The sequence below is a fragment of the Lycorma delicatula genome, chromosome 4 (genome assembly GCF_047948215.1).
Source record: "Lycorma delicatula isolate Av1 chromosome 4, ASM4794821v1, whole genome shotgun sequence".
In the NCBI taxonomy this organism is placed as follows: Eukaryota; Metazoa; Arthropoda; class Insecta; order Hemiptera; family Fulgoridae; genus Lycorma; species Lycorma delicatula.
This window is the reverse complement of record NC_134458.1, coordinates 109,438,010-109,460,788: the sequence shown is the minus strand read 5'-3', so window position 1 is coordinate 109,460,788 and position 22,779 is coordinate 109,438,010. Positions and strand designations below refer to the sequence as shown.

The 22,779-nt window shown below is 32.8% G+C and overlaps 1 protein-coding gene across 1 annotated transcript in view; it reads right to left on the bottom strand.

Moving 5' to 3' along the window:
* Window positions 1-3,761: 3,761 nt before the first annotated feature.
* The window catches only part of LOC142323739 (CD63 antigen-like), a 39,810-nt gene continuing 20,792 nt past the window's right edge, over window positions 3,762-22,779 (bottom strand). The window contains exons 3-5 of the mRNA XM_075363901.1: window positions 21,613-21,783; window positions 9,027-9,248; window positions 3,762-4,302 (exon numbers count right to left, since the gene is read on the bottom strand). Coding sequence (XP_075220016.1) covers window positions 4,102-4,302; window positions 9,027-9,248; window positions 21,613-21,783 — 594 coding nt within the window. The 3' untranslated portion in view covers window positions 3,762-4,101. The remainder of the gene's footprint in view (window positions 4,303-9,026; window positions 9,249-21,612; window positions 21,784-22,779) is intronic.

Below are 22,779 nucleotides of genomic sequence, written 5' to 3'. Positions count from 1 at the left end.
GCTCTTTAACAAAATATATGAAAATAATAAAATTAAGATAAAAAATGCTTAAAAAAATCATAAAAATATTTTTTGGAAGCAATTCTCTTGCATTCAAAAACATTTTGGTGCAAAATTTATATGAAAAGACTTTGATTAAAGTCAGTTTTCAAGGATATTTCCATATGATTCATCTGGAGAGGCAAAAAAGAAATCATTTTTTTTAGCTGAACTAAACCAATGAATTTCAGACTAACAATTTGGTTTTACTTTTTAGATTAACAAAAAAGCTAATCCCAAAAATACACTCTGCAACTTTTTTGCATAATGTAAAGTTCAATTCTTAGGAAGTCTTATCCCAGATGTTAATCTGAAACAGAAATCCACCGCTACTTTAAATGGTGCATGTGAGTCAAAGAATTCTGGAGAACCAGAACCAGTTTGCAAAAGCAAATTGGAGCATTTAGGAAACCTCTAAATTTCAAGATTTGAATTCAAAATCAAATTGAAATTTTTAGAAAATCCAAAATTGGATTAGGGTATACAAGCCAAAATCAAAAACCCCAGTTAGAATCCAATGGTGAAAGAAAGAAACAGCATAGTGAAATTTTGAAGGAATATTGGAAAAAGAGACAATGTAATAAGATGAAGTGAAAGTTGTAATGCGGTCCATATCGGCCAAATCAAAAGAAGGTTTTTTTGCACTTCATGAAACAGTTTTTTTTAATTTATATTGATTCATAGATTGATATCGTTTAATTTTAAATAAGCTATAAATTCTGGATTACTTTCGCTTTTTGTATTTTTAACAATGACAACTAGAAATGTTTTGGGCTAAAACTTAATCGATTAAATCATTCTAACCAAATATGTATTTTATAATTGCTTATTTAGTATTAAATGATATCACTCTATGAATTGATATAAACTAAAAAAAACTGCACTAAAAATAATGTTTTATGAAGTACAAAAATCAGTTTGAAAAGATTTTATTTTTGTAGTACTTTAATAAGGTGCAGTAAGTCTGCTTTCATTTTGTTTACATAATTTTCGAATAATTAAATGTATCAAAAAACGTATGGTCTCCTATGGATGGAATTAATTTTGAAATTTACATTATTACCTGCTGTTTAAATGTTAATCGTAAATATTGTATTTCCTGTATTAAAGATAAATATGTCAGGATTTTTAATAATTTTTCATTAACGAACCATATGTAAATAATATAGAATCTGAAAAACAAGGGTTAGTATATAAAATAGTAAACATTATTTAAAATTCAGTTTAATCTGCTTTCCAGTTTGATTATATTTTAATTTAGGTATTTCTGTTTCTTATATTGACCACTACAATCATTAGGCACTAAAAAATTACAAAAGCTGCTAAACTAACATTTTTAATTTCAAATAGAATATTAGTTTGACTTTCAGCACTTATTTACCTTACACTCTTCAATTTCTAGGATGCTACTTCCTAAAATATTCTTGATGTTGTGAAAACATCAGGTTGTAAGAGAAACACTATTATCTTACTCATTATCTAATTATTCAATTAAATAATCTGCTAAAGAAACAAGTACAAAAGCATATAGAAAATGGAGGTATAGCAGTACAATAAAAAAGAGAGCTGTCCATTAACATCACTAATTACAAAATCACTAAATTACTCCTGTTCCACTAGAAAACAGTTATAGTTACTGATTCATATAATCTTGTCGTGGCACTGGGTAAACATCAGTTAAAGAAAGAAATACAAAGGTCACAAAAAACATGACTTCTTCCAGAATGTTAGACATTTAAGTTGGGATAATGTACAACAGCATTTCAAGAAGTACACAAAAGGTTTATTTCATTTGATACTAATCTATGTAACAGAAACAAAGGAAAACATAGGTTGAGATAATGATGCAGGCTACTGAAATCTTACTACTATGTAAAGAGACAATATCTTTCTTGTTTGTTACAAATAACCACAAAAACTATTGAACCAATCATTACAAAATTTTAACTAAGTTTCTTATAACCTCTGGAATGTTTTATCACAGTTTAAACCTCACCAGTCTCATTACTATATAAATCATAAATAAAAGAAATCTGTACACTAGAATTTATTTTGGTAAATTTAATATCATTGTCTATGTCAATATTAAGATAGTTATGTGATTTTCTAAATTGTATGTTTTGTATAAAAAAATATCGATTTGTATTGTATTATATGTTTAAACAAATTAGTTTTTTAGTAAAATTAAAGAGAATGATGACCATTTTACATATACACAAAAAGGATTGAGAATGCTTGAAAATGGATAGGTTATTGGAAAAAACAATTTGGCGGATGAAAGTACTGTAGATTAGAAATGATATTATATTTAAGAGGTAAGATTACACAGAAAATTTCTACAACTAAGGAAGATAAAGGAACAAGGGATATCAAAAGTGAAATGGATGAATATGATGGAATAATTAATGATAAGATACTGAGAAAGTAACCATGCAAGTTGGTTTATGGACTAGAGAGAAGAGTATGTAAACTCTCCAATAGCAGTATTAATTGGAAGTTTATAATAAACATGAGTAATACATTAATTCTTATAACTTTCTAGATGCTGTTTCAAAGTCCCATTCCTTTGTTTCATATTAAATGCTATAATGGTAGCCAAAAAATGTCAGTATCTATGTTTTGAAATAGCTTTTTTGGAAACTACAATCAATTAGCGATAAAGGGTACCATCTTTGCTACACAGAAATTCAAACAATTATATTAATTGTAGTCCAGTATTTTTGTGATTTTATCATACAAATTTTAATAAAACCTTTTAGATAAAATATTTAATCTTATTTCATCATTATCTGATTTTAATATATATAACTGGAGATAGACTGCTATTGTTTGATTAATGTAACAATTTTATTACATACCTAATAATGTTGTACGATCATGGACAGCTGGAATAGTTATTCTGTTAGCCAAGTTTTCAACTAAACCATAAGAATATAAAACCAGGATTCTTTTCTTTGTCATTAATGTTAAATTATTCAACTTGTTTGTGCTGGCAGAATGCAGAATTGTAACTCTTTCTTTGCTGATCTCATACTCTTTTTTTTTGTATTCAGAAACAAGAGAGCAAGTGGTGAATAGACTGACAATTGAAACATGATTAATCAGTGCTCTACATGTTAACTATTTTTGCTAACAACATTTAGAAATTTTGTTGCAATCACAAATTCTGTACTCAGTTTTTCATTGTGAACTGTTAACTCTTCCAAAAAGTAATACAAAACACTTTAAAAATCAGGTTAGCAAGTTTACAGTAGCAATAAATTTCATTTTAACTGTAAGTCAGGAGAGAACGTAGATATTTAAATGTACATATTTATGCTGCAATTGTTACATCAATGGCCACCACTGAAAAAAATTTGATTGGCTTCTTTTAATGTAATGAATTTTATACCTATTTTGGATTGTGGTTAAAGTGATCCTCTCTGAAGCCAGACATTAAATGTGCTTTAACTGTAGTTAGAAACTTTAACAATGATGCAGGAGAAAATTTATACCAATAACACTAATTTTTTAATGTTTAAAAGACATCCTAGGTAATGTTGGACAAAAACTAATATGAATAATCAATACATATCTGATTTATCTGGGTCTATAGATTTAACTATTCTAATTGAAATAAGTTTTACACAGAACATAATGTGAAGAACACAGCACTTCATTCTGCCATTGCATAATATTCGCAAACCACCTCACAAAAAAAAAAAATGGAAAACAACTTCATATTTATCTGCATTAAGTTCTTTTATTCAAAAAATATTAAAAAGTGGATGGTAGTTAATGAACAAAGAAAAATTATTTTAACAATAATAATTTTTAAAAAGATACTTAATGTATTTTATAAAAATTTACATTTGTACTTTTCCCCAAGACAATTTGTAATTAAATATAAGAAAAATGTTTATAACATTAAAAAACAAAAATGAACCAGGAAATATTAATTTTATAAAAATATGATGATAATTTTTTTTTCAGTTCCAAGTAACTAGCATAATTATTGTGAAATAAATTCTTAATCGTTAGGTATAAATAAACTTTATAAGTTATATTTTTTAAATTTTTTAATCACTCCTTCTCTTCTTTAGGTGGTTTCTGTGGTTCTGAAACAGTCATAATAACTATAGGCCCAATTTCTTTATTATCACCTTTAAATGATGAATAATTATTTAAAAGACGTTCACGCATTTCCCACCTTTGACGTTCACGTTCAGTTTTTTGGAAACGTATCATTCGTCCTAATGAATAAGCAAACATAACTCCAATTAACTGCAACAAAATAAAAATAAAAAAAGGTTAGCAAAATATAATAAGTGAAGAAGCAATTCAATTTTTTCATATTCCAAAAAAAGAAGTCATCTGTGGAAACAATTTTATATTTATATACTACGTTTAAACATAATTTTAATAATTTATATTTTATTTATTTTACTACCTTGAAAGTGAATACATAACAAAAAATAAGAATATCCGACGATCTGATCAATTTATAAAATGAAGATATAATCTTTCTTTTCATTTTTATATGAAAACTGCTTTATATTAAAAAGAGATCTGAAAAGTAAAATTAGTGGAACAAAATCAAACTGATGCAATACTTTTTGTAATGTTTATGTGTTCAATGCTAATTAACAGATGGAAATTAAATTTAAAATTATCATTGAAAGGTAGATTTATTAAATGAGATTACAGATTTAGCGCGTGGGAGAGAAACCGGTGAAATAAAATGAGTTTTTAGATACACAGAATGTATCACGAAGTTCTCCCAGAACTTTCATAACCTATTCTACTCGTGAAAATATTTGAAAAAGTTCATGTAAACATGTCCTAAAATACTTCGTTTGCGAGTACAGCTAGTGAAATATTTCAATTATCCCGGTGAAATGAGGTCGTACTGAAGTTTTTACATTGTTAATTAAGAGGCAAAATTTGTGATTATATATAGTTTTTGATCTTTAAAAATTAAATAAAATAGGTCCCAGAACCGTATCTGCTGTAACTTTTGAGAAATCTGGGGTGAAAATTATAAATAGGGGTAAAAAAACTTGTTTTTTATGTTTGATGTATAATAACTTTGTTAAATGGGTAATAAACACATAAAACTTGTGGAAATTTAATTTCGAACAAAATGGTATAAGATAAGTTGAATAAAACAAAGAAAAGTTAAAAAATTCAAATTTTATTTAGAAACAGTACACCTGACCAAGTGCAATTATACGTACCAGTGTATAATAAATGAGCCCGCCATTTTCAACACATTTCTTGGCATGTTTCTGTACTGCTTGGGTTGCTCCTTTTAGTTCTTCAGGGCTGTCCTTAAGTTGCTCAACCGCATCTATAATGCGGACAATTAATTCTTCACGAGAACGTATTTTTGTTTTATATACAATATTTTTCATCCATCCCCAGACGCAAAAATCTAAAGGTGTTAGATCAGGCGATATTGGTGACCAGGAATGTGGTGGACCTTCACGACCGATCCATTTCTCAGGGAAATTATGATTTAAATAAGTGGAAACGGCACAAGAGAAGTGCGAAGGCGCATCATCGTGCTGAAAGCATACTTTGCGTCTCATCGGTAGAGCAACATCTTCAAGCAGCTGCGGCAATTCATCATAAAGAAAGTGCAAGTAGACCTCAGCATTAAAGCGGCCAGGTAGTATGAACGGTCTAAAACAGCTGATTGTAAATAAAGCCTCACCGTACATTGACGTTAAATCGGTGTTGAAAATTTCCTTCCACCGTTTCATGAGGATTTACTTCTAATCATATAAGCCCATTGTGTAAGTAGTTGACCCCGTCTCGAGGGAAATTTGCCTCGTCGATAAACAATATATAATTATAGAGTTGTCGATTTGTATTCCACCAGTTGCTCCAAGCAAAGCGGATCGTCTCTTGAGTGTAGATGTTTAACTGGCTATGTATGATCAGGATAAAACTTGTGTTTAAGTGTCCTACAAATCATTGAATCAGAAACTTCGATCCGCTTAGAAAGACGTCGTGTTGTCATACCTAGACTGAACTTCATCGATATTAATTTCATCAATAACAGCGTCTTTCTGGACACATCGTTCGTAGCTGGTACGAATACTGGGTAGTGAACCTTTTTCCCGAAGACTACGAAAAGTCGCGCTAACTGTTTTGGAATGTGAAATCCTGCGATTTGGAAAAATTATTTCATTTTCTACTGCAGCAACTGTAGCATTACCTTTACACCGCGAAAATGAATACCGTAACAGCGTATTCCTCTGTTGTAAATAAGTAAGGCATTACTTCAGTGGCAAACCGATCACGTTCAAACTAAATTTCACAGAAAACCGTCGCTAACTACAGCACATTTCACAGTTCCCAACATACGTAATGTACTTTACAGAATCATTTAAACACTAATACAGCTTGCGCATTGTTGATCAGTTGTTTTTTATTAGCCCTTTTGAAATAATTTTTGTCTTTAATAAAAAAAATATCTAAGTAACTTTTATTTATTTATTCTTATTTTAAAATTGTTGCGTAATTTCCAATTTTTTTTAAATTTTTTAACAATAAATTTTGGTTTTACACAATTTTCACATTTGCATAAAAGAATTTGGGTTTTGTTCACATATTAAATAAGTACTTTTCTGACAAATGTAGCAATGTACTGTTTCTAAATAAAATTCGAATTTTTCTCACCTTTCTTTGTTTTATTCATATTATCTTACACAATTTTGTTCAGAATTAAATTCTCTACAAATTTTATTAAAATTTTTTTTTTTTTAATTACCCATTTAATAAAGTTATTGTATGTCAAACATAAAAACAGGGTTTTTCACCCCAGATTTCTCAGAAACTAGTGCACATACGGTTCTGCGACCTATTTTATTTAATTATTTCAGTCAATAACCACAAGAATTCGCTGATTTTGCCTCATAATGAACATTCTAAAAACTTCAGTTCGACCTCATTTCATTGGGCTATCTGAAATCCGAGCAAAATATTTCAGACTCGCAAAGCATTTTAGGACATATGTTTACATGAACTTTTCCATTATTTTCAGGAGTAGAATAGATTATGAAAGTCCCGGGAGAATTTCGTAATACATCTGTATGTATTTTTTCTAAAATTATGTTGGAAATAAAAGTTTTAATAAATATTTAATGATTTTTTTTTTTAGTTCAGAATGTGTAATTTTAAACCTATTATCATAATGTATTAATACATATAGAGTAAGTATTAATAATATCTCATGTATTATTTTAAAATGCAATGTTATTACAGGTTTTTAAAAATATAATTAAAAATTTCTCAAAAAATATGTGGAGTCAGAATGCCTTGACTTCTAAGGACTAAGTGTGAATAAAACAAAAACAATGAATGATGATAATCTAAAGGAATAAACTCATATTTGAAATATAGAATGTTAAAATAATCCCTCTAATTAAGGGAGTGTTTCTCATCTGTGCTGTTTTGTAGAAATTAAAAAAAAATTTTAGATTTAAAAAGTTATTTATTATTAATAGTTAAAAAAATAACATCGATGATGTTATAAGTTCCAGTACAACAAAGAAAAATTTCTAGACAAAACTGCCTCTGTCTAGAGTAACAGTAAGTAATATGGATTAAAAGCCAAACCTTGAAAGAGTACATGAATGGAATATAAAAATAAAAGGATGAGATTAAAATAAGTAGGCTAGTGATTTACGTTTATATACATATATTTGGGTGTAAATGTGAAAGGAAGATTAGATAATATAATAAATAATCATAATGTTATTTGAATTGTAATTATATATATAAATTACTGATATGAGTGCCAGTAAACTCTAAAACTTAAAACTGATCTTAACATTTAAGGGGTGGAAGTCTGGAAAATAAATAAACAATTCGAAAGACAAATTCAGCAACAGAGATGAAGGTGTTGCAAATAATGTGAGAAGAAAGAGGGCTAGAATAATACATTTTCTCCAAGGAAATTAACATTTACGGTTGTTGGAATAATTAAGAGAAGGAAGACTTGGCTGCTTGGGACATACAAAGAAAATGTAAATTAGAATACTTAGATCAGCATTTAAATGAAAATCGGGACAAAATTATAAAAATTTAAATGAATAATAAAAATGATGTTATTTGAATTGGAATTATACATTATAAATTATTGACATCATGAAGGTTAAGCAAATATAAACATAAATAAAACCTTTTTTTTATTTTTTTTATTCAACTATGCACAGTCAATATAAAAAATGCATCAGGATGAAACAAAATCTTACTTTCAATCCAGTTTGTGCAGTTAGTGTAATTTAACAACATTCCATTTGTAATAGAGTATATTTATTACATGTATATTATATGTATTAGAGTATACTCTATTACAATAGAGTATAGAATGGTATTTATTTGGTCAAAATTAAAAATTACATTGTAACTGCCAATCTCTGTAGTGCAGCTGCAGCATCTTGGCCTTTCACTTAGAGTTTCCAGGTTTAAATCCTAGTCAGGCATGGCATTTTTCATATGTTAAAAAATTTCCATTCTATATTCCCATGTACAAGCTTCAAGCCTATATGATGAATTAATCACCCAAAAAATAAATTAATAACTATGTGTAGAAAATAGGATGTCTCTTCACAAAATCCTACTTTTTACAATATACTAGAAAATGTAATGTCAGATTTTTAATGCTTCAACTGTAAAAACAAAGTTGTTTATCTAATTAACTGAAAAACATATGTGAAGTTTGAAAAGAATGCAATAATACCAAGAACAAAAATCAGAACATAGCATTATATGCCCCCAAAAAAAACTCCAAATGTTTTTTTTATTTCCAAAGAGAGGGAAAAGAAGATGAAGAAAGATGACAAAAGCACTGGGTTTCATGTTAAGTGAACAAAACACAGTGGTTTATAACATTAATCGAAAAAACTTACAACTGAATGAAAATAAATGATTCTCAGTTAATTGTGCTGATGACAGTTATAAAGAAATGTCCTTTTTTATTAATTTTGTATAATTACCTGAATTGTAGCAATAGTAATAGCAGTACCAGCTAACAAAATACTACTTTCTTTTAAAAAGTATTTAAGCTGCGGTAAACATCCAATTTCTTGAACTGCTTCACAATGTTTGTTGGCATCAAATCTTTCACAACATGACATAGGCAATTCTAACTTTATTATACTTGGTGGAGATAAAATACCTTCCCAGTCTTCTGGTGATTGAATACCACAACAATGTAACTGTGAAAAAGAATTATTAAAATTGTGATCAATATTATATTATTTATTGGCTTACTCTAAAATAATTATCAAATATTAAACTATTTATTTTAGCCCAGTTTAAACTTAATAATAGTTATAATGGAGACCAACCTCTGTGGTACTGCATGTAGTACTGTTTTAAGTTTTACAAACAATTTTATTTATTGCAATACAATCCAGCCAATATCCATGGTTCAGAATCTAACCCCAATTTTTTCCTAAATTATAGTTTACGGTAATTTTTGCTTTCATAATATAAACAAAAAGATTATTTATAAATGTAGACTTAAATTATTTATTGTCAATATCATTATAACATAACTAGATCTTACACACACAGATAAAAAGAACTTCATTTTTTAATGTGCGGCTTCTTTTTTTTTATAACAATGATTCATTGGACTTAGCATTCTTTCTAGAAATAGACAAGCCGCTTTAATCATAGACCATTCTGTGATTTAAGTTTCAATTATTCCATTGTCTCTAGTATGTACGAGGGTTATTTTTTCTCAAGGTCCTATCGGTCGCGAAATAAAAACCCGCGCAAAAATTGGATGAACCTTTCCGCATGTGTTGCACAGCGTCTTTAGTATGGCCTTCAATCACGCCGCGTCACTTCGTTTAGTTCTGAACACGCAGTTAGCACGTAAACGTGTCTGCAACAATAGCATCTCCCGCTGAGTGACAGCAAAGTGCAACAATGGAGCAGGAACTTTAAAGCAGGACGTACAGATGTTCTTGATGCAGGCGATCAGGCAAGGAAGCGAGTGTCAACCGATGATCTCGTTGAGCGAGTGGATGGGGCAATTCGAGAAAATTTTCGGTTCACAATTTCTGTATTGATTAGTTTCCTGAAATTTCAAGGTCAGCTCTCTCCACCATTGTGAGTAAGAGGCTTCAGTACCGCAAACTCTGTGCGAGGTGGGATCCCAAGATGCTGTCCGACCATCACAAAACAATGAGAATGGACGCCTCCCTAACGTTTCTCCAGCGCTACCACAATGAAGGAGAAGATTTTTTGAACAAAATTGTTACAGGGGACGAGACATGGGTCCATTTCGAAACTGAAGAAACAAAAGAACAATCCAAACAGTGGATGCATTCTCATTCTCCCAGTAAACCAAAGAAGTTCAAGCGAACCTTTTCCAACAGAAAGTGAATGGCTATTGTGTTCTGGGTCCGGAATGGAGTTCTCTTGGTGGAATTCATGGAACGTGGCACGACCATCACTGCAGCCTCGTACTGCGTGACTCTTTAACGTCTACGAATGGCAATTCGTAATAAGCGGAGAGGAATGTTGTCATCAGGCATTGTCTATCTCCATGAAAATGCTCGGCCGCACACTGCAGCTGTAACAAAGAAGCTCCTGCAGCGTTTTCGTTGGGAAGTGTTTGATCACCCACCATACAGCCCGGACTTGGCTCCATCCGATTTTCCCCTCTTTGCTCACATGAAACGCTGGCTAGGAGAACAACATTTTGGCAAAGATATCGAACTGCAGACCAGCGTAGAAACATGGCTGAAAACACAGGTGGCTCCGTTCTATGACGAGGGTATTGGAAATTTGGTACCACGCTACGACAAATGTCTAAATCGGAGTGGCGACTATGTAGAGAAATAGCGTCACTATGTAAGTACTTCTTACAAATAAAAAAGTTTTTATTTTCACTGTAGTTTTAATTTCGTGACCGAACGGACAAAATAAGTAACCCTGGTGCATTCAATGCTTATATGGCGAATTAATCACCCAGAAAAATAAATAAAATAAAATATATTAATTACATTCTAAATTTTTATCTGAAGATTATTTGTTTTCGCCCTTATTGTTAAGACGAGTCATACTCCTTTTCAGGAGAATTCAGAGATTTTGGCGCAGGAATTGTTCGAGCACCCGCCTCATCACGGCAAAAAGAGTGGCAACAACTTCTGGTCGCAAGTCCCTGTTACAAGCAAAGGGGAACTTACCCTTATTCCTGCTCGTGCTCTTTTAGAGCGGGGGCCGTAATCTGTAACTGTGTATTGATCTTTGATTTCACACATTTGATCCAGTAGCAGCGAAGAGGTGCAGAGAGTGACAGGAGAATACAGAAGGTCTCCAGCTGCCCGTGGCTCACTGCGGTTAGTCGTCATGCTTGCGGGTTTGTGCCCAACATCTTAGTAGAAGGAATACAGCGAGCATTTTGTTCGTATACTGTTAGGTCAGGGCAACTCCAACCATGATGACAGATAGTGAGGCAGATAAGAAGCCTAGCCGGAGGAGGGGGTCAGAGCCTTATCCTTCGACCTCCTCGAACCCTGGTCCTGATAACGATAGTTCAGTGATACAGGGGTGACCACCCGGGAGGGTATGAACCCACTTATTGAAGAGTTTTTGCAAGTCAGGGGCAGGCCTGGCAGTTCTGCTCCTTTGGCCCGTGATGTTTTGGCAGAACTGGGTGGCTTGTCTTCCTATTTAGCAAACCCCAAGTGTACTAGTGCTGCTACCCAGATGAGATTATTGCTCCGACTAGAATTCTTCCGAGCGGCTTTCACAGCTTTCGTCGAGGGGTTCGAAAATCTTGCCTCACGGCCTCAAGAAGTAACTGTAGCTGAGAAACCGGCTCCGGCTCCGCTGCAACCGCGTAGGTATGCTGAGGTGGTTCCATGTCTGCCCCTGGGCAGACATGGGACCAGGCAGTCCTCTAAGAAACCTTTTGCGTTTGTTAATAGGGCGGAGGGCTCGACTGAGTCCAGCAGTCAGCTAAAGAAAGACCTCCAGGTTGCCCTTCGGGATGACCGGAAAGGTATTAAAATTAGGAACATTAGAGACTGGCAAGGGATTAGTTGTGGTAGCGGATGATACGGAGACTATTCAGACAATTAGAGATTCTGCGGCGGTTAAGCGATTGAATGTGAAAATAGACCCGAAAAGAACGCGTAAGCCCCGTATTATAATCTATGATATTGACCGTAATCTGACCGACGAAGATGTCTTGTCCCTCGTTAGGGAGCAGAACACTGATTTGGATGAGCCGCCTTCCAGTAGGATTGCAGGTTGGTCTTTAAAACGGGTAGGCGTGATACCAAGAAATATCACGGAATTTTCGAGGTAGGTTCTGGTCTCTTTCAAAAATTTACGTCTGCGGGCAGACTATTTATCGATTTAGGGTCCTGCCGATTGAAAGAGTACGTGGATGTCCAAAGATGTTTCAAGTGCTGCAGATATGGTCACAGGGATAAATTTTATAAGTTTGCTTTGTTGGAGTCCAGACTGGAGATTTTTTCTCGAGACCTTGACGGACTGCCATTAAATATCCTGGCAGAAAATTTCACCTCTGCGGTAGTGGCGGCGTCTGAAACCGCCATTCCTAGAGGAACTGGCCGAGAACGTATATCTGGTTGGTTGTCTCGGAATCTGACAGCGATGAAGCAGTCTGTGAAACGACTGCTGTGGATAGTTATTTATTACACAGTTATATACGTCTTTCTGTGGAATCGATAATACAAGTTTTTACTTTCGTAAAAGCCTGTTTCTAAACCTTTAAACATATCTTTATTTCAAAGCTAATAAAGATATGTTTAAAGGTTCTGACGTGGTAAGCCTGGTATTGGCTATTAATAAAGACAGAACTGGAGGTGCACAAGAAATCTTTGTAATAAAATTTAATATTTATTTTTTACTTTAGGATTATGATCTCGGATATACTACACATATATTTTAACAAGAAGCATGAAATGGATAGCTATTTATTACACAGTTATATACATCTTCCTGTGGAATCGATAATACAAGTTTTTACTTTCGTAAAAGCCTGTTTCTAAACCTTTAAACATATCTTTATTTCAAAGCTAATAAAGATATGTTTAAAGGTTCTGATGTGGTAAGCCTGGTATTGGCTATTAATAAAGACAGAACTGGATGTGCACAAGAAATCTTTGTAATAAAATTTAATATTTATTTTATACTTTAGGATTATGATCTCGGATATACTACACATATATTTTAACAAGTAGCATTAAATGGATAGTTATTTATTACACAGTTATATACGTCTTCCTGTGGAATCGATAATACAAGTGTTTACTTTCGTAAAAGCCTGTTTCTAAACCTTTAAACATATCTTTATTTCAAAGCTAATAAAGATATGTTTAAAGGTTCTGACGTGGTAAGCCTGGTATTGGCTATTAATAAAGACAGAACTGGAGGTGCACAAGAAATCTTTGTAATAAAATTTAATATTTATTTTTTACTTTAGGATTATGATCTCGGATATACTACACATATATTTTAACAAGAAGCATGAAATGGATAGCTATTTATTACACAGTTATATACATCTTCCTGTGGAATCGATAATACAAGTTTTTACTTTCGTAAAAGCCTGTTTCTAAACCTTTAAACATATCTTTATTTCAAAGCTAATAAAGATATGTTTAAAGGTTCTGATGTGGTAAGCCTGGTATTGGCTATTAATAAAGACAGAACTGGATGTGCACAAGAAATCTTTGTAATAAAATTTAATATTTATTTTATACTTTAGGATTATGATCTCGGATATACTACACATATATTTTAACAAGTAGCATTAAATGGATAGTTATTTATTACACAGTTATATACGTCTTCCTGTGGAATCGATAATACAAGTGTTTACTTTCGTAAAAGCCTGTTTCTAAACCTTTAAACATATCTTTATTTCAAAGCTAATAAAGATATGTTTAAAGGTTCTGATGTGGTAAGCCTGGTATTGCCTATTAATAAAGACAGAACTGGAGGTGCACAAGAAATGATCTCGGATATACTACACATATATTTTAACAAGAAGCATGAAATGGATAGTTATTTATAAAAAAGCTAGCCGCTACATACTAAATGTCCAGTCAATTGAAGTAGTTCAGATTTTATAAAATTTAATGTAGGTTTGTAACCTAGCAACAAACAAAAATATTCAACAATTTAATAATCAAATAAAATCTTAAGAATATGGATTATTAATCGTATAGGAAACAAGTGGATTGAGTTTGTGGACTTTAAAAAATAATGAATTCCGACAGCATGTGGTGTAATTTTATCCAGCTTTCTTTAAATTGGGATATCTCCCGGAAGTAGTTTATTAAACCTGCTTCAGGTATAAGCACTTTATCTTTAATTTGTACACTTGAGGTTTCAGGATAATATTCTCTGAAACCTTTCACATGTTGTGAAACTATCAGTTTGTAAAGGATTAAGGAATTCAGTTCACTATCTTACTCAGAACAAAAACAATTCACGGTATTTTGTCTGGTTATACATATTTAATGTTTGTAACTTTTAAATAAACGAATCTGGCTTTGAGTACTTTACAATTTACGTGTTTTTATTTTTATTTTTTTCTCTTAATCGATAATGAACTCTACTTTAAGACCGTTTGTTATTTCCCCAGATACTCAAATCTATCATCGCTGTGTTGACAATAGAGATTAATGTATCTTTAATTTTCAATCTTGATTCTACAGTACCAGAAATTATTTATAATAATAAGTGATCGCTAATATTTTTATCTCTCATCCAGGGGTTAGTAAAATTTTAAACAAAAGAAAACAATCTAACGGGAACTGACAACTGATATTTTGCGGGAAAGGATAAAGAATACTCTTAAAATAAAAAAAAAACAATTGTTATTCAATCAACCGAATCAAATATGAATAAGATTAAAAAGGTTAATTTTACGGAAACAACGATCCAAACCGAAGACCTTTGTCATAGTTGATTTTACATCACATTTTCTAATTGTTACTTTGAAAATTTTTTTATGTTGGAAGCGTGGAGATTAGGTGTTGTTGTTCAAAGGTGGCGACAAAGATCCTACTGTTAGTTCTTCTTACCGTCCACTAACGCTCTTACTTGTGATTGGCAAGCTTTTTGAGAAGGTCCTATATTTGCGTATTAATGTTAGATTGGCCACTGATCATTTGTTAATGGACAATCAGTATGGTTTCCGACCGGGCAAGAGTAATGAAGATGCCATAATAAAGGTGATGGATATAGCTTCCTCTAGTCCATGTAAATATGTATTAGGGATTTTTCTGAACATATCCGAAGCATTTAATAACTTATGGTGGCCCTCTACCCTGGTTCAGATGCAGAAGCGTAAGTGTACACGAAATGAACTAGAAGTGCTCTCAAGTTATTTCAGCCATTGGACCGTTTCCCTGCGTGATGGCGGCTCGGAGGTTCGTAAGACCTTAACTAAAGGATGCCCCCAGGGCAGTGTTTTGAGTCCCCTTCTTTGGATCATAGAATTCGATTCGATGTTGCGTTTAAGGTTGCCATGTGGTTGTCGTGTCATCGCTTATGCTGACGACGCGCTGCTATCGATTGAAGGGGATTCGCGTAACGAGGTAGATTTCCGAGCTGCTCGTGCTTGTGAGACACTCCGATTGTGGAGTCTCCAACATAAGATGATTTTCAGCCCGGAGAAAACCACAATGATGTTCCTTAAATGAAAAGAGAATTTTCGGTTCAAGGAACATCTACACTATGTAGCAAAAAAGGCCGCTGATGCTTTTTATGGAATCCGTAGGTTCATTCATCCCGATTGGAGGTTGAATTACCGTACCATGCGTGTCCTTTACAAAGGTGTCAGCGAAGCTATTATGCTGTATGCTGCGCCTGTCTGGGCTCACCGCATGGCTTTTAGGTATTGCGCGGACATTTTACTGCGGACCCAGCGACTCGTTTTGCTGGCTGTTATAGGTGGTTATAGAACAGTCTCGTGGGAGGCAGTCTGTGTTATAACCGGGGTCAAACCAATAGATATCATGGCTAATGAGTGTAAGGAACGTTACATTTCCAAGGTAGATAACCTGTTTCCGTCAGAACAAAAGCAGGAGATAAATATCGGGGCCTTGCGTCTTGGCAGGTCAGGTGAGACGAATCCTCCACAGGTCGCTACACGCATGGTATATTTCCTATAGTGTCTAATTTAGTTGCGATTATATGGGTCTCCCCTAATCGGTATATCACACAGTTTCTCTCCGGGCATGGTGTCTTTCGGGCGAGTTTGGCTAGGTTTAGTTTGATGGATTTGAGTAAAGCCCGGATTACGAGACAGTGGACCATGTCCTCTACGTCTATCCCCGATACGAGATCGAACGTTCACGAGCTATTAGGGAACTTGAGAGAATTCATTCTTTTCTGGATCTCCGTATCAACTGGATGATCCGCGAGGAATGGTCAATAGTGGCTGGTTTCTCCGCGCCATTGCGGTGTGTGTTGGTCTGCAGAGGGAGTTTAATCGAGGTACTCGATCGTAGTAGGATCCCGGGTAGCTAGGGTTCCGGCTTAGGCACTGGATTGGTTGGAGGCAAGCGCATTGGCATCGTGCCACGGTTATATTGGTATTGTTTGTGATTCGATTTGGGGCTCCCGCTGGTAGGGGTGGCCGCGCTGCCGGTGGTCGTTTACCATGCTATCGGGGATGTGGCTTCCCTCCGCCGGTGGCGGTCCTGATCGTGACTTTGTAATGCCACGTGAGACACCATTATTGTTGGGGGGGGGGGGGGGTTGTCCCCGGCTCCTGCGCGGAGAGCTAAACTGGTCGTCTTCTTTGGGTGTAGGTCTGAATTTCTATGTTTCGTAAAACATAATTTTGATTGGTATGAATGTAACACTGATTTAACTTTAAATTCGTTCGTTCTCTGAGGCAATCAAAGTCACGAACGGTGTTGTCAAATCTTTTCTAGGCGTGGGGTCCGCGGTTTCGGTCAGTTAGTTTAAGTGAATCATGTTAGGTTGGATGTGAAGATGTCCGTTTGAGGCCTATATGAAGGCGAAATTTGATTTCTATTTTACTGATGCAAATGTCTGCCGAGGCATTTACATCGGTGGCATCCCGACCGAGGCCTGGCTGATGACTGTGAGATGTAATCAGCTAGAGGATCTAAAGACGACCTCTGGTAAAGCCCCTCAGAGCTTGGAACGGAAGGGGTGGTGTGGCGACCGGTAACGTGACAAGGTGGGTGTCATCCCCCTACGGGGTTGAATGTGTGTTGCAATTTCTGTCAACACTCTGTTTGATAAATTTACAAGGAAAATTTTTATTAACACATAAAATTTCACAAACTTTACCATTTTTTTTTTACCCAAAAATTAATATTTACATCACCTGTAATAATTATAAAATTAAAAGAATGATATTATTCCAAAAAGATAATGTAATTAGCAAGAAATACACCTACGTCTCTGTACCATTTATGGAAGTATAACATAAACATGTCATTAAAGCATCTGAGACTTAAACCATTACTTTCTGTTCAGGAAATAAGAGCTACTTATTATTATATTAATAATCGCGCGCGCCCACGCGCGCTCATAGAGACACACTAGAAATCTTTATGACAAAAACCAATACTTTTTTAAACAAAGAATAATTTATAAATATTGTCATTAGTTTATTGTTAAATAAAACACAAATCTTTGATGAAAACTCAAAATAATAAGTTGCTGTCCATAAAAATAATTTTTATACTCTAACAGAAGGTAAGGCAGCATTTAATCGAAATGCACGATCATGAACTACTCTCTTTAATTTGCTAATATATGCCTTATGAATATCAAACAAACATTAGTCTGAATAAATACTACTAACATGTTAAATGTTATTTATTACTAACATTAGGTAATAAATATTACGTATGACCCATTAAAAATGATTTTTAAACATTTTTCTTGCTTGAATAAATAGGTTATCTGAAGAGTATTTACAAGCCTAAATCGAATGTATATCTCGTTCAGTATAGTCGGAAATGGCGAAAATTTGCAATTACTGTTCGAAATTTTTTTACCTTTCATCACTTTCAAGGTCGAATTTCAAAAAATCTAGAATCTGGTTTTTAAATAATCACACGATTATACATACAATAATCAAGCTGATGTATTCATTTGTTACATAGAAATTGAAAAAAAAATAAAAATAGTAAAATTTAATGTTACCCCATTTTAACTCTTTAAATTCAGAATTTCAAAAAATCCTTTCTTAGTGTGCACTTACACCGTAAGAAGAACGTGCATACAAATTTGCATCAACTTATCTTCAGTAGTTTATGCTAGGTTTTGATTATGAATCACTCTCGACGTGTTATTTTATGTATATAGATATACTACCGTTCTCTCTCGCGGCTTCACCCGCAATATTTTTTTAAAAGCAAGCTTATTTATTTATTTATAAATAAAAATTATTTAATCAAGAATATTGTTTTTACATTTTCATTAAATGCTGATAAAACGATAAATAAAAAATTTTATTAAAATTATAGAAGAAATATACGATAAACAACGAATTGTTGCGCAATACTTAAATATATATGTGGTCCAGATAAGGACCAATTTAGAATGCAACACTGAGAACGGCTGTTAGGATATTTTTATTTCAGGATTTCCTTATAACCTCCATTGGCAGTTAATTTTGTGATGCTCGAATGAACATGCTGCTTCTTCGCGTAGCATCTATGTATCTCGCTCGTCGTTTTCTTGATGTTGCCTTGGTAACAGATATCGCTGTTAAATATTGATGGTCAGTTAATGATAAGGGTTCGTATGCCTAAAAATGAACAGAGGATAAATCACTAGAGATCGCATCGTTAGCATAGGATGAACGTCGTTACCGAAAGTAGTATAAAGTTCACCATTGCGGTAAACCTGGAATACAAATAGAAATAATCTACCAGCTCACACACTCCCCCATAAATTTAACCTTTGGACATTTGAACGAAATATTCATCGCAGCTCGTATAGTTATGACCCCAGTTATCTTCCGTCATAGTTGACAATTCCTCCCAATTCTCCACCACATGTGACATAACTCTTTCCCGCACTTTGGTGCAGGAATTAACTGTAGTGTGTATAATTGTATGAAGTAACAATTTTCCATTAACATATTCTATGCAAAATTTTGAGTAAATTAATTAATTAAATTTTATGCACTTCTAGCATCCCCGTCACGGCTTCACCGGCGCTATATGGTTAATTGTGTTTACCGTCGCGATCAGGGGATAGACATTTAGCTAGTTATGGCTCGCTCCGCTCGCCCTTCCCGTCTAGCCAGAGGGCTCTATCCCTTGGACCCCTCTGTGTTCTGTAAACTCCTGCTTGTGAGAATAATAATGATAAATAAAAATTAAAGCCCATCAATTTATAAAAAATATATCACTGTATTGTAATAATTTTTTTTGAGCAACAGCCTGGTCAGTACAGGACCTCAAACTTTGAATGGTCTAAGAATGTGGGCTTCAAAACAGTCGGCATCCATTTTAAAAATATTATTTATAATTGCTTTCCCGTACTTTGTATGGGTAAAATATTTTTTCCCCAGTAAACTTAGCGTTACACTACAAACACGACTAGGAGTGAACGTATTTCATTTCACTTTTTTATTTTTAATTACTTTTATTTTATGTTTTTTAATCAAGTAACCAGAGGCAGGTGCAGTCAGTCAGGTCGCACATACAGTAACAATGACTGTGTTGGTTGACTCGCTGCGCCGTACAACGTCTCGCCTCTTACAAAAAATATAAATTTAAAAAACAAAATGTATATTTATCTGAAGAGTATTTGCAAGCCGCAGTCTAGTGAATATCTCATGTAGTATAGTTGGAAATGGGGAAAATTTGCAATCATTGTTCAAACTTTTTTCCCTTTCTTCACCCTTTGCAAGGTCGAATTTCGAAAAATCTAGAAAATTGGTATTTAGATAGTTATATGAAAATTACACACATTAAAAATCAAGTTGATATCTACATTTGTTACCGAGAAATTAAACAAATAGGAAATTTCGTTGTTACTACATTTTAACCCTTTAAACTCCAAATTTCAAAAAATCTTTTCTTAGTATGCACTTACACTGTAAAAAGTATGTGTACAGAAATTTTCATCAATTTATCTACAGAAGTTTTTGCTGAGCATTGATGAATCAGTCAGTCAGTCAGTTGCTTTATAGGTACAGATCGAATTATTTATATGTTTCTTTTCTCCAACCAGTTTTTCACCTACTGCTGGAAATGGGTGTTTGTATAGGCAAGCTGGCAATTACTATTCCATCTTGCCAGACCTGACATAGATGCTGATGTAAGTGTAACTGTACCGATAAATATGTAGTCTGGAACAGACTCAGGTCAACCATTCCTGAGAAGTGTGGTTAATTGAAATCCAACCACCAAAGTATCCACAATCTAGCATTCAAATCCATGTAAAAGCAACTGCCTTTACAAGGACTTGAAAATCAGCTGATTTTGCGATGATGAGTTTAAACACTCGACTATTCCGGGGGTTTATAATAGTCTATATACTAAGGCATAAACCCTGATTAGTGATTTAAAAAAAGAACTGTTGTAAGCTTTCAAAATAAGGTGTCTTAATTTCAAATAATTTTCTTGTGAGTGAAGATTGGCAAGGGAAAATTATAAAAATATATCTTGCATTACACTGAAGAACTAAATTTGTTGATCTTCATGAAATAATGGTAATATTTAATTTTTTTTATGAAGAATCCAATTAAAGTGAAGTCAAAACATTTTTGGTGGCACACAGTAGCATCCATTCATGATTGGCATTGTTTTTGTGGTTGTTGCTACTTGATTTTTTTTTACTTGAAGAAATGTTATAAATATTTTCCTAATTTGAAAAAGAAGAACAATGCAATAAAAACACTAAAAAAAAAGCAATAAAAAATCAGCTAATTTGAAGTCAAAAGTTCTAAGGTTCAAATCTTAGTAAAGACAGTTACTTTTATATAGATTTGAATACCAGGTCGTGAATACCGGTGTTCTTTGGTGGTTGGGTTTCAATTAACCATACATCTCAGCAATGGTCAATCTGAAACTGTATAAGACTACACTTCATTAACATTCATATATCACCCTCATTCATCCTCTGGAGTAATACCTTACGGTAGTTCTGGAGGCTAAACAGAAAAAGAGAGAAGCTACTAGAATATAGTTGAATTAGTTTTTAAATAGGTAAAACATTTTCATTACATTTTAATTTGATTCTATTTGTCTCAAAAGTACTCAATTTATGTAATTTCATTGTTTCTTCCTGACAACTTGCCTAAATGGGCAGGTCAAGTTGGTGTAAAAATATTAATACATCTGAAAGATAATACATTTAAAAATTTAGTATATGAACACTTATCATAAATAATTCATTTTACCTCAACCATTTTCTTCCCAAAGTGAGTTAAGCAAAAGCATTAACTTTTCATCTAACTTATTAGCTTCTTTATTTAAAATAAAGATTATACATCATTCAGTGTTGGTTCTGACATGAATTTTTTTTGGTGTAATAAACTCATATGCATTGTAATATGTAAAGAAAACGTTTTCTTACCTCCTGCTGTAAACTATCAATAGTTTTTTGGGCAACTGGATCATTTCTATACTCATGCATTGTTTCATTAATTGAACTAACAAGAATTTCTTTCACTTCATCTTGCATAAAATAACCTGATAATCCAACTGCAAGTTCAATTACAAAGATAAAAGCAAGCAATGTTGAAAACTGAAAAACAAATTTAATATTCATATTAGTCTCAGTAGTCTAAGTAGTATAGAGTACATTTAGTTTAATTTAAAATATATTTAGTAGTATATTTCAACAATAATTTTCTAAAATCTAACCGTGGTATACTCACAAATTATAAATGGATATAATCCATCTGCCAATATATTTATTGATCATTATATTTACAAATGGTCAAACTATTTCATGTCCTTAGAGGATACAAACTTTTTCCTGTACTGGAGAGGATACTGTCTTATTCTTGAGTACAGTATTCTATAGTACAGTCTTATGACTGTCGTCTACATTACGTTTTTTAATTTTTCTTTAAATATAGTAAATTTCATATTATAGAGATTGATATTTGGTTTAAAAAATGTTCATAATCTTCATAGTTTTCATTTCACTAACAGCTGCAGATTTGTCAGATTTTACTAATTTCATTATGTTAAGTCTGTTAATTGTTGTATGTAAATCAATTTATATGTGAAACTACTGCTTTAGATGGATAGTTTTTGTTTATTCATTAGTATTAATGAGTCTATTCATATCTATTAACTGAATAGTTATTTAAAATAAGTTTTGAGGATTTGTATTTCAAATTTTATATATATATATATATATATATATATATATATATATAATTTTTTGAGTATTCAAATAATTCATCAACATATTAACCACTGTGTTAATAAAATTTAATATTATTTGAAATATAAACCACCAAAACACAGTAATTAAATAAGTTGAACTTACCATATTAATTTTCAATAACTTGTTTTCACAGTAATCTGCATATCCAGTTGGTATTAAATTCTACTCGTATATATATCATACTAAAACATATTCTTTTAATTGTTTGTCATTTTATTTGAAATTATATTTTTATTTTGAAATTTTGAATAATATATGTAAATTTTGCTGTCCAGCATTGGAATTATTATTCAAAGTATTGGTTTGCTTGGCATTTCACCCACCACCACCCCATTCGGTTGC